Source organism: Dermacentor variabilis, unplaced genomic scaffold (assembly GCF_050947875.1).
Source record: "Dermacentor variabilis isolate Ectoservices unplaced genomic scaffold, ASM5094787v1 scaffold_12, whole genome shotgun sequence".
Taxonomy (NCBI): Eukaryota; Metazoa; Arthropoda; class Arachnida; order Ixodida; family Ixodidae; genus Dermacentor; species Dermacentor variabilis.
The window spans coordinates 12,592,321-12,605,899 of NW_027460280.1; the positions used below are offsets into that span (position 1 = coordinate 12,592,321).

General features: G+C 44.1%; 1 protein-coding gene across 4 annotated transcripts in view; it reads right to left on the reverse strand.

Annotated features, from left to right (window-relative positions):
* The window catches only part of SMC3 (structural maintenance of chromosomes 3), a 463,962-nt gene that overhangs the window by 415,987 nt on the left and 34,396 nt on the right, over nt 1-13,579 (reverse strand). For all 4 annotated transcript variants that reach the window (XM_075676310.1, XM_075676309.1, XM_075676311.1 and 1 more), the window contains exon 4: nt 1,187-1,326. In XM_075676310.1, coding sequence (XP_075532425.1) covers nt 1,187-1,326 — 140 coding nt within the window. The remainder of the gene's footprint in view (nt 1-1,186; nt 1,327-13,579) is intronic.

Below are 13,579 nucleotides of genomic sequence, written 5' to 3' on the forward strand. Positions count from 1 at the left end.
TTAACCCATCTAAGACAACATTTATGGTATTCCATTCTTCAAAAACTTTGCACATTGACTCTATTGTAGTATCTCTAAATAATAATGTATTTGCAAGATCCACGTCTACTAAATTTCTTGGTGTAGTACTAGATGAGAACCTAAAGTTTCAGTGCCATATTCAATCACTTATTCAAAAAATCTCATTTGGTATTCACATCATAATAAAAACTCGCTCTTTTTTTCAGCAAACCATTCTCATTTCTTTATATTACGCGTATATACACAGTCATCTCTCATACTGCCTGTCATCTTGGGGTAATACATATACCACACATCTTCATCAGTTAGAAGTTTTGCAAAAGCAGGCATTACGATTAATTGCATTCCAATCGCATACATCTCCCTCTGCTCCAATATTCCATTCCCTAAATGTTTTACCTTTACGCATGTTATTCAATCATAAGCTGTCGCTACTTATGTTTCGTCTTATAAATACCGAGTTTAATATTCCAGGTTTTAGTCGCTCTAGCCTCATCAATTATACCAACACAAGATTTTCAGCACAACTCAATCTTCTCCTTCCAAAAGCAAGAACTAACTATGGGAAATTTACCGTTGCGTTTTCAGGCATTTCTGTCTGGAATTCTATACCATCTGACATGAAGACACCTACATTATTATCATTCCAGAGTAGAATGTAGGAGCATTTCATGAACACTTTATCTGACGCGTAACATAATTTAACAAACCTAGAGTTAATTAGATCTTGTTCACTTTACCATTACGCAATGTACTTTTCAATTACCGAGTTACTAAATTTTGCCTTAATTGATACTTCTCCTCGTTGTTAGCTTTACGTGCCATTTATCCTCGTTTGAATTGTTGCATGTTATTTTTAAGATTTCTTCAATTTTTTTCTTCTTTTTAACTCTGTGAATATACTTGTGATATTGTTAACAGATCTTTTTTTCTCTCTCTTATCGTGTATTTCCGATGTAGAAATTGTATAATATATGACATGACTCACTGTTTGCCACGATCCTACTATCCCCTTTTCATGTTTTGTTAGGAGGTCCCCCCGACAATTGTTACTTCGGGACCTCCGAATGTGTACTTATACCCATCTTGTATTTGATTTTGTCAAAAATAGATATTGATTGATTGATTGATTTAAAAAAAATTGTTAAGGAAGGTAGGCACATACTGGCAGGCGGTTGTCACTGTTGTCGAAGATGATTTCAACAAAGGCATTGAGCACACGTGGTCCTGTTCCCTCATGCAGGAGTGCTTGCCGCTGCTCGGGACGCAGATGGGAGAACTCATCGCTCAGCACGAATTGGATGGCTGGAACGAAAATGCAGACCGACACTTGTCCATTCACGAGCCTATTTACAATGTCATGATGCAGAAAACAAGCTCTAATTCCTAAATAAGCAAAGATGAAAAATAATCCCCCTTTTGCACTACATGACAATGCTTGCCCATAAATGCAGACACACATTTGGCAACATGTTTTGCTACCTACAGGAAAAATGCTTCTTCCATTTTTAGAGTACACTCATCATTGGCATTAATCTTTTCACTGCACATCTACAAGGACAGAATGGCGCACAGTGATCACTCACCCCTAACTGTTGCTAGAAACATATGCACACCCTCAATATCGCTCTCACAAAAAGGAAGCCAATCATGATTGTTCCTGGTGTCACACATTTTCATACCTGTTGTGCTGCTTCTTAAGGTACCCCTGTGGTGTACTGGCAGGCCTTGGTTAATCTTCATTTGTCGATGCCCCATCCCATAAATCACAGAGCTATACCTTTTTGAATAAAATTTTATCCATTTTTTTTTTTTTTTTTTGACGCCTCCCTCCACATTTTCATCGTCACTGCTAATCGATACAGATTGTATATTACTCTTCACTATATCTATTCTCATTTGTGTTGTTCCTTTTCTTCAAAGATATAAATGCGCAGGTATTTATATCACATGTGCAGTTAATAAATCATTTAGCTGTTAGTCAGTGCAGTGTTAAGATTTTGCGTTTTGTCCTAGTGTGCAATGTACATAGATCAAGCGTCACCAACTCACCCAAGCCTTCAGCTTAGCTTACTGCGCATGTCTGTACACACACAAGAGTGAGGTAACACTAAGGAAGTGCTTCAACTGGTTCAGAAGTTGCTATTGAATTTCTTTTTAATCTTGGAAATTTCACAAACTGCGGGAATCAATATTATACATGTATGATGCTCCTCTGATCAATGATGCAATATATGATGCTTTTCGAGAGAAGAATGGTGACGAGACCCATATGCAACATGTATGCAAATACATTTAAGCATTCTGCATGAATTGTGTCCTAGTGGCACATACCCGTTCTGGAGGATTGGCCATGAAAGGACACATGCAGAGCCCAAGAATGGAGTAGCGCAAATATAAGAAAACCAAAAAGCCGTTGAACACTATGCACTATAGTCTATAATGATACCGGTTTTAACGAGGTTATACAGTGAAACCTCGTTACTACGAACACCACATTAACAAACTTTCCAGATTAACGAACTTTTCAGAAATCACCTGTTGACTTCTTATAGTTTCAATGTAAAAGTATTTCAGTACAATGAACTTCAGCATAACCATCATTATTCAGTTTCCCTGTGATGTCAATGTCTCAGTACTACGAATATTCAGAAATCTGGGGATTCCTAGATTTCCATGTATCCTTCACGGCAGCAGAAACAGTAGGCTAGCAGAAAACGCACAGAGAGCGGACGTCATGGCGCATGGGTTCGGAAAACCTGAATGGCGCCCGAGAAAAAAGAATACGAGGAGCGGAGGCGACGGCATAGCAGGTTTTGCGAGTGCATGCACTGCCCAGGAAAGTGTCACTTAGCAACAAAGGTGCATCTCTTCTTTCTTTCACCCATCTTTCTGCTCACGCCTCTTTCTTTTGCGGTTCTTTCTGCGGCCATACCATACTCGCGGACAACTCTCTATGGCTATGAAGGGAAAGCTACGGGCGCATGGCTTCTGCACATATATTACCACACCAAGTAGCCAGGCAGCATTGACAGTCCTTTTGGTTGCTCTGAACAGAGGTTGAATTGATGCAGCTTCCACATGAGACGGTTTCGCGTTTGCCCTGACGCTGAAGAGAAAAGCCACGAACTAAGTAATCTCAGAACGCACTCAGTGGTGTGTTCTGTCTTATTAAACTGTTGCTAATAAGGTGTTTATGTTTTCTCTTCCTCAGCCTAACCTAACGCAGATTAGAACACTGGAGTTTTTTCAAAAGCACTCTCACTTGTGCAAGCTTTGCCTCCGTAGCTTTCCCTTCATAGCCACAGAAAGTTGTCCACGAGTACAGCTATGCGCGCGATAAAATGTAACCTCCATACTCGTGGAAAAGCTACACGGTCATACTTTGCATTTTCCAGAAGGTGTTGTTTACGCGCGCTTGTGCTTTGATATAGTTCAGGTGTCTGCCTCGAGCGAGACAGTTGCAGTGTCCACGGCAAGAAATGTGAAAAATAAACAAAAAGCAAGAAACACTGCGCTTTGGAGGCGACGTGGAGCAACCTTTCTGTCAGTAATTTCCTCAGTGTCAGCGTCTGTTTTGTGCACACCACTCTTATACGGTGCTTCGATGGTGCATGGCAACGGAACCTATGGAAAAGAGGAACGGCGGGTGGCGAGAGCCAACAGCGACATTTTCATGGATAGCTCACATGGTGACAACTTATAAAGTGATGGGGTGATGGGCGGAATGGTTAATTTTGAGGCTTTCACTGAAACGATATTTTAGAATAACAAACAATTTACCGCAGTCCCGTGAAGTTCATTATATCGAGGTTTCACTGTAATAATGAGAGGCTGCTGCACCATCTACTTTTGTATTACTAGCAGAAAACAGCGCTAAAAGAAAGGATGGAGAGAAGGACACAGACCACAGCACTGTTTTCTGCTCATAGTCATGAACCAACCTGCCCAAATGCACAGCCATCTGCAACTTTTGTATGTTTGCTATGGTGAAATAACCCGTTTACTAGAGTGCCCCCATGCTGCATTATCAGTTATAACAATGAAATCTGGCTGCTGGGTGTCCGTGCCAAAAGGCAATGGAATGCAAAATCATTGAAAAGGAAAAAAAAAAGAGAAAATTTTAGACTCTGCACCCTCGCTCGTCATCCAAATGGCCGCCACGCGCTCTTACAATAGAACCTGTTTTTCAGCCTTCTTCGCATCGGTAGTCTCGTGCACCTTCCTCCTGTCGCTCTTCCACCGCTCCGAATACGAACGGGCTGCGCCCATAGGTCTATGCCGTGCCACCCACAGAAACACAAATGGACCGCACCAACTGCGCTGGCCGGGCAGCTCCCAGATTGCTCACTGGCCCCTCATTTAAAAAAAAAAATTATTAAATTATGGGGTTTTACATGCCAAAACTACAATCTGATTATGAGACACGCCGTAGTGGGGAACTCCAGAATAATTTGGACCTCCTGGGATTCTTTAACCTGCACAGAAATCTAAGTACACTGGTGTTTTCACATTTCGCCCCCATCAAAATGCGGCTGCCGTGGCCAGTATTCGATCCCACGACTTCATGCTTAGCAGCCCAACACCATAGCCACTAAACAACCACGGCTGTTCTCATTCCGTGCAGGTCTGCTAACAGATTAAATCGCTTGTGCTTGTCTTTATTGGTTGCGTTGAAGTTGTTCCTGGCCACGTAGTTTCTCCGCCTCGTTTAATTCGCCGCCGAAACAGAAGATGGCCGATCCGGCCACTCATCATCAGCAATGCACGACGTTGCCGGTGAAAAAAAAGAGCACTGCTATAGATTTGGAAATGAAGTGCAGTATCGTGAAGGACTACAAAGATAGTAAAGAAGTGTGTGACTTGGTAAAGAAGTACAGACTATCGCAAACGGCAGTGTCAACAATCATCCACTGGACAGAGAAGTTGACAAAGAAAACTGCTCGGTAGACAACAGACGCAAATGTGTCCGACAATGTGCCTATAAGGAGGTGGAAGAGGCTCTTTACGAGCGGTTTCTCAATGCCCGTGCCATGAACCTGCCCATCGCCGGGTCTATTCTGGCCACAAAAGCGAAGCACTTTGCCCTACTCAAGAATGTTAACTTCTTACCAGGTGGCGGCTGGGTACAGCGCTTCAAAGAGAGGCACAGCATTGTTTACAACGCCATCACCTTCGCTTGACGTGGAGGCAAAGCAGAAGTGGGCAGAGGAATCACTGACCACAACCTCAACAAGTACGTTGACACCGACATGTATAATGGCAATGAAACAGGTCTGTTCTTCCACATGTTGCCGCCCAAGACGCATGCACTCAAAGGAGACACATGTAAGGACAGCAAAAATGCCAAGCTGCACTGCACTGTTTTTGTGCACTAACGTGCATGAGAGTGGTATGTGCCTTGCATTTGTCACTGGGAAATTTTTAAAAATTCACTGACGATTACAATGTTCCCTAATGCGAAATTTGAATGCAGCTCTATACGCGTTTTCATTTCCCTATATATTGCCTGGTGCAGACAATCTGTCTCATGCGGCACGTTGCAAATGGAGCAAAGTGCGGCGCGACTGCCTCCCTAATCTGGCAATCGCGAGAGCCAGAACGTGGGTGTCGCCTGGGCGCAATTCATAGCAGCTGCCGCCGACAGACCTCCCAGACAATGTGTGCTCTACTTTGGCACCACCTCGTAGCCATCGTCGCCGAACTAGGCTTTTCTTCTTATGCTTTCACCATACCCTCCTCTGCTTTCCGCCTCATGGTTCCACTGCACCCTCCTCTTCGCTTTCCTCGTCGCGTCTTTCAAACCCCACAGCACTCCGCATTCACTTTTATTTTGCGCTGTGCTTGATTGTTCAGTTACATCAGCACCGACACTCAGCGCATGAATGGGCGCCCAAGAGTTGTGCTCTAAACATGCCCGCTGCTTCCGCAGTGCTGCCAGGATACCAGTACGCTACTGTCACAACTGCAAGGCATGGATGACACGAGAACTTCTTTCGTGAGTGGCTCTTTGAGTTTGATCAATGTATCGAGTGATCCAAGAGGAAGGCAGCGCTCATTCTATATGATTATAGCGCTTGCCACTCCATGCCTAAGCTCTCAAGCATGAAAGTTTTTGTTCCTGCTGCTGAACATAGCAGCAGGTTTGCAGCCCATAGATGCCGCCATGATAGTCTATTTTAAGGTCATGTATCGTCACCAGGTTTTGAACAAGTTAGTCCTGTTGATGGTCATGGCCACGCGGACAAGCAGGGAGCAATCAGACTTGAAGATCAATCTACTGATGGCCATGCAGTTTATCTTCGGTGAGTGGTCCGAAGTAGGCGCTTCTATGGTATGCCACTGCTTTAAGAAAGCGTGCTTTGTCCAAGGCAGCAGTGAAGCCTGCGAAGCTCCCACCGATGAAGTGATGCTTGAACTTTTGCCCGCAGTTGATTAGATGCTTCAGGACTAGAAGAGTTTCTAAACGTGGAAGACACATTAGAAACATCAGAACTTCTAACCATTGAGGCTATCACTGCAAATGTGCTCGCATCGGATAGCGACGATGGCAGCGACGATGCAGTAGGGCAGGCTGCATCAACGTTGACCTCGCAGGAGGCCCTACAGATGATTCCGTCCCTCCGGGGCTTCTTGTTCACAAGGGATCTTCTGCTGCACTATGTGGAGCACCTGGATGCCTTGGAGAACGATGTCGGCAAGCTTCCAATTAAGCAAGCAAAATTGACGGAATGGCGTTTTCTCGTGCAAGCCAGGGAGAAGTACATGCCGAGATGCTTGTGGCAATCTCAAGCTGAGAGGCTGCCACAGCAACCTTCTCACATCTTCTAAAAGGCCCCTTTTGGGGCCACCAAAGTGACGCCTCAGTGGAGATCGCATGTCACTTGCCACCTGCGACCCCTCTTTGCAGTTTCAATTTCAATTCAATTCAGTTTATTTTTCCATGATAATTTGTACAGAGGAACTGTTGGGCCAGTAGCCAAACGCTAGTGTAGGCCCATAGTCACATACGTAGCAGCAGCTACAATGTTATGCGCATATCTAGTTATTAGTGATACAACCTAATACAGTTAGGTGGACACATACAATTAAAACCATTAAAAAAGAAAACAGTGCTTATCAATCACTAGTGATAAAATAGAACTGTTACGAGAATACACACACACACACACAAAAAAGAAATAGCATATTACACGTAGAAGTAACATATTTGCAAAGGTCTGTGCTCAAGTGTTTAGGCTTTCTGAATAGATCCAAGAAGGAATAATCTTGCACAGTATGAAACAAGTGGAGAACCAGACCGATGGAAAATCACATACTTTTTGATAGGTATAGCTTTTTTACAGCAGACACGAAATGGTTGGCCATTTTTACCTCAAGAGATACTGTGTTCCTAATGTTGGCACCATGAAACTCAAGTAGTCATTGGCCATACATGTTACGAGTGATTGGTAGGTTGAAATTTATATTTGTTGCACCTCTTGTATTTCTATTAGGTGTAATAAATAGGCTTGATGATAAGGAGTGATTCCCACGTAAAATATTGTTAATCAAAATGGCAACTTTCATTTTGCATGCCAGAGATAATAGTAATATACCAAGACGACCGAACAGCATGTCACTATTATCATGTGGGCTTGCATATGTCATAATGCGCAAGGCCCTTTTCTGTAACCGAAAGATGGGATCTGCTTATGTTTTATATGTGCTAGACCATGATTCAGAAGAGTATATGATGCGACAGTGAAATATGGAAAAGTAAGCAACTTTAAGTACGCTAAGGTCAAGATATTCTCTGCATTTTATTAATAAATAGCAAGCTGAAGCTTAATTTCGCACATATACTAGATATATGTGGTCTCCAGTTCCAGTTGCAGTCCAATATACCCCTTCATGTGGTCGAGCTGTTCTATAGTTCTACCTAGGAGGTGAATTTGCATGCTTATTGTGTCACCCCTGGAATAACGGGAGTTGAATACTATGTGTTTTGTCTTAGCTCTGTTTAGAGTTAATTTATTACATGAAAACCAAGTTGATATGTTCGATAACTCGCTCTTTATAGTGTTCTGCAATACGCCAAGGGATTTACCTGAAAATAATAGCATGGTATCGTCAGCGTACATAACACATTTTGATAACTTCAGTATGAATGTGAGGTCATTGACATATAGCGAGAACAGTATGGGCCCCAAAACTGATCCTTGCGGAACTCCTGTAACCATACTAGTATACTGGGATGCAAAGGAGCCAAATTTTACATATTGTTTTCGACCATTTAGGTAGTTTGAAAAGAGGGCCATTGTTTTTTTGCTAAAATCAAAAGTTCGTAATTTTTTTAGAAGTCCGAGTCAAATGCTTTCTTTAAATCTAAAAGTAATCCTATGGCAAACTCGTTTTTGTGCAGAGCTGTGTATATACTCTGGGTTAGTTCTAACACTGCTGATGACAATCGATTGCCTCTAAATCCATGTTGAGAACCTGTTAGAAGCTTGTTTTCGTTTAGGTAGTGCATGTTGAGAATCTGTTAGAAGCTTGTTTTCGTTTAGGTAGTGCTTCAGTTGAGCCGCGATGACCTTTTCAAATACAGTATTTATTACGCTAAGCACAGAGATAGGCCGATAGTTTCCAGGGTCATTGACGTCACCACTTTTATATATAGGAGAAACTCTTGCGATCATTAAGATGTCAGGGTATGTGGCTCAGCTTATACTGTTATTATTTTAGTGAGTACTGGCACAAGAAGTTGTTATAGCAGTGCAATTCTTGCATACCGACAGCCACGGCTTGTTATACACATGTGATCGGAGCACATAGGAAGCAGAATTGAACAGTTAAATGAGTCAACGCAATCGGCAGCCGGATGCAGGAAGGCGATGATGATTATATGTCGGCATTAGTGGGAGGCAGACGACAAGTGCAGCAGTGACTGTGAGAAAGTATTATTTTGTTTATCAAGTTGATGTTCCTGCGATTCATATTTTTTTAAGTGTTGAAGTATTTCTGTGATAACAGCTCAGTGTTTTTGTGGTTTCCTGTCCAACCACTTTGGTATTTAACCAGTCAAAACGAAACCACTCGGACTGAAAACAAAATGACACCTTTACACGTGATATGCAGTTCAGCATGTTGCCGTAGCCATATGTGTGCTTTTGATTTCCAAAGCATATAATAAAGCGCAAGCGTAGAATAATTCAGCAACTACGATTTTACGCAATAATTATGTTGTAATTAATAACAGCCAACTTACACACAGTAACCTCATAGAGTACATCCAAAGTACCAATATTTCACCACCAGGACTTGCCTTTACTGGTTTTTGAGAATTTCTTTGCCAATTTAAAATTATAATTCCTACTTAAATCACAAACAGCTTGCTGGATTGTCGCCAGTTGTCAGTCCCTTTAAAGGGGGGGGTCTTGAACCACTTTTCTTTGTAGCCTCAAAAATGCCTTAGGACGTGTATTGTGCTTCCCAGGAATATATTACCGAAATATTTTTTCAAAAAGACCTAGTATGAGCATGATACTATGAGCGCAATATTTATCTTTCCCATTCTTCCTCAACATCTTCTGCTCCAAAAAGGCGGCACCGGCTGTGGTTCCCCAGCTACATTATATCCCCTGGATTCAATGTTGTTTCTTCTTTTTGTGGAAATTGATGGGCGTCGTTGGCAACGCATACTTTCGGTCACTGTTACTATAGTAACCTCTGTAATCACTTTGCTGTGCTAGTGTACTAGATAGCTGCACGCAGCTGTTCCTTCTCATACCAGGTGGCATCAGTAGCTACGCACAACTGTAATGTGCTTGCTGTGTGCAAAGCAGGGCTGCAGTGTACGCTCATGTGCTCTAGTCTGGGCATGCTACATAGTGCAGATTAGCTTTGTCCTGCAGAGACAGTACACAAATAAAAATTGTGCAATTTGAAGTGCTACCAATTAGTCCTGAAATCTTTGAATGGCGCCCTTTTGAGTGCGACGTCAATAAGAGGACTCCACACCGCGCACATGCTCGCTACGTGAAGGCAACTTGAAGCTGTCAGCGGACCTGCTCTGATCCAAGTTTCCAAAATGTGAGTGTGCAGGCTTTTCTACCATTATGTATGGAATGTTCCAGGACACTATTCCCTGTGAAATCAAGTGGAGTAGTCGCCATCATCACGCTCAGTGTGGATTGCTCCTGACATCTGCTGGTCATCAGTGTGTACACATGCGTGTACGACGTTGGCTTCTTCTCACCATTGCTGCTCCATTCTCATGGTGCACTCATAATGGTTTGTTGGTCCTTTTTTGACAATAAACTGCAGGACTTGGCCTTCATCTACAGTACCTGCACTGTAATAGTGTGGTTGTACAGCGCACGTTGCTGAAATACAGATAATTGGAGAGCGCCGTGCTACGCAAACACGCAGTCAGAGCACGAGCAAACACATGAAAATGAAGCCATTTCGGCAGGAACATAGCAGACGACAAAGGTGAGTGATGACGTCATGAGAGCGCCATTCACAGTGCCACAATCTGTAGCACACGAGGTCAATAGCTCAATACAAAGCGATGTCTGCCAAGATGTCTAGCCAGGAGTGGAAAGGAGCAACGTTGGCTGGAAATGAGCGAACGCTGGTACACATCCCTTGTATAGATGCTAATCACCATTCCACAAAAGGCTCAGCAGGGTAGCATACGTGTGGTCTGGGCTTAAGGTGAAGGTATCAGTCTTGTGTGTAGTTCAGATTCTCCCCCCAGGCGATGCCACTCGGTCATGTGAGGGAAAAGGGGAAAAAACCTCTTCGCCATTGCAGCATGCTCTAGTCTGTCCCTGTTACGATGCTGCGACAGGTGATCTGCTGTATTTGAGAAGTCCCCCTCACCCAGTCTTGTCAGGACGAGCTGTGCCTGGCACCATTGTTTTTTGCTCCTGCGCGTGGTGGCCTTCTCCCCACTCATACTTTCAAGAATGGCTTGGTCGAACCTTTCTCTATGTAAAATGCTCAGTTCTACTGATGGTGACTATAAGCCTGGTAGTAATTCATCACTGTTGCTATTGACGTGGCTGTCATGTGAGTGCAGGCCTCTGCTTCGAAAACCATCTTGGTAGATGGCCAGAAGACTGCAGTGCTCACTACCTCAGCGGAACACAACTTTCGTAATAATAAAGACGGACCAAGACTGAAAAAGACGAAACCTTGAGTGAAGTTGATCGCCAAATAGTTTTTATTTTTCTTCATAGCATCTACCTTTTTTTTTTAAAGCATTCTGCAAAGTATGGGCCTGATAAAGGAAGGTTCTAGGTTTAAAATGGTAACTGTAGCTTTATGCATAAAACACCTAGATAGAAAGGGAAGGAAATTGCTATTGAGAGCAGTAGCTGTCTATCGCAGTCTGCTGACACCTGAACAGCAGAGTCAGCAGTGGAGAAGGGGTGGCGATTAAAGAGAAGGCGTAAATTTAGTAGCGAGTATAGGGTAAATACGAAATATTTACGACAGAGCGCCTAAGTAAATAGAAAAGAAACAGTTCGTTTGTGGAGTGACTACCTCGAGAAAGGTTGTCACCGGCACTGTTCGGTCGTGTGATACAGCGGGGTGGCGACGACCAGCTGTTCGAAGTCGCAGTGCTTTTGCAAGGTGCCCCGGACTTATATTTACAATTGCTAGTAGGTACAGCAGGGCGTGGCGCTCGCAGAGACACTGGATGTGTGCGCAAATGCGCGAGTAACGACGGGTGCAAGAGAGGAAATGTGGGGACTTTTGCTCATTGAATATATGACACTGCCTAGGCACTACGGAGGAGTTTCTTAGCGCGTGTTGTATGCGTTTGTCCCTAGGTGTGCCGGACGAAGCAGCGGGGCACGGATGTGCTAAACTTAGCATCGCAAGTTGGTGGCTGGATGTAACTATATTTATTCAATCGTGTTTTTTTTTTTTTACTAATTGAAACAGCGTGTCATTATTTTGCATTATTGGCGGCGCCTCCAAGACACCAAAGCAGCAACGGGGTCACCAAAGCTGTAACCCGGACTAGCCCGTGGGTTGGGGCTCGCCGAGTAGCGGACAGCCAATCTTATACATTCCTGCCACGCTTCGGCCTTCGCGGCCCCAACCCATGGGCCGCCCTGCTCCCAGCTTTGATCCCCCTACTACCCCTTGGGTGCCCTGGAGATCCTGCACCGCCTGCTTTATTATAACCTCAGGCGCACTCCTGAGGCCTTGGTTTGTAGGTTACATGTGCCGTCCTGGAGCAGTGCTTGTAAAAAATGCAATCTATCATCGCGACAAAAAAAGTGATCCGTGACTTATACAACACCAGTCAGAACCTTGCCCCTTCAGACACAGCAATCACCAAATGGGACGTCCGTGCCCACTGCCTCACTGTGCGGGCAGCCAGCGGCTGAGCGTAAACAAACTCGACTGCACTTGTAAATGCCGGCATGTCTAGGGGACAAACGCATACAACACGCGCTAAGAAACCTCCTCCGTAGTGCCTAGGCAGATTCACATATTCAAGGAGCAAAGGCCTCCAGATTTTGTCTCTCACACCCACTGTTACTCGCGCCTACGCAGAAACATCAAGCACATCAAGAAACGCCACGGCCCGCTGCACCTACTAGCAATTGTAGAAATGCACCCCGAACCACATGCACGTTCACAGAAATTGGAGTTGTGTGCACCCCTGACACCAGTTTTGTTTCGAACACATGTGCCGTGCAACCTGATGCCTATTTCCCAATGTTCAGAAGTCACCCAGCAAACTCATTTGCATTACTTTGGCGCTAACATTACGCAGAGCCCCTTTTGCGCACCTTACACTGCGCCAAAAAGGGTGCTTTTTATATACATGCACGACGAAAAGGCTTTGCGTGCAGCATCATTAATCCTAAAACAGATGTTGTTTATGTAAGAGACACCGTTTTTTTTTTTTTTTTTTCCAGCGCTGTTTGTAAACTGCATGAAAATGAATGGTGATTTGGGTGGCGAACAAATGTTCCTAGGCCATCGGCCATGTCCTGGTGCATGCGTGCCGGCTTCTGCAATCGCGAAAGATAAGCAGCATTGATCTGAGCTAGTACATGAGATGGTGACCACTTCCACAAACTTCGACTGATGATAGCTCCGCCTGCCGTCCTGACCAAAAATGCATCAAAAGCTGAAGGAAGGTGAGCAGACGCTATCCACATAAAGGTCAAGGTAACCGGACATAGCCGGAAAGCGCCCTTTCTCTGCCTATGGCCTGCTTCCCTTCTCGCGTGCGCAGGACGTTGCCTTCTCTGCCTTTCGAAAGGCATCACATATCCTATTGTCCCACAAGCAGGCAGAATGGTTTTTGGCACTCATCGCCGTATCAAAGCACGATGACAACGGCCTTGCAATGCTTGTTATCGGTATTTGCAGTGCTCGAGTGCCAGAATACAGATGTCCTAAATAGCCAAGATTTTCGGTCTGTATGGCCCATGGACGAAGCACAGACGGCAGCACTCCCGGACATGAAGCCATGTGATGAAACCGGGATTGCCTCATGCCTGTTTACCTGATGCAGCAATAATGCAAAATTACTTCAGATTCT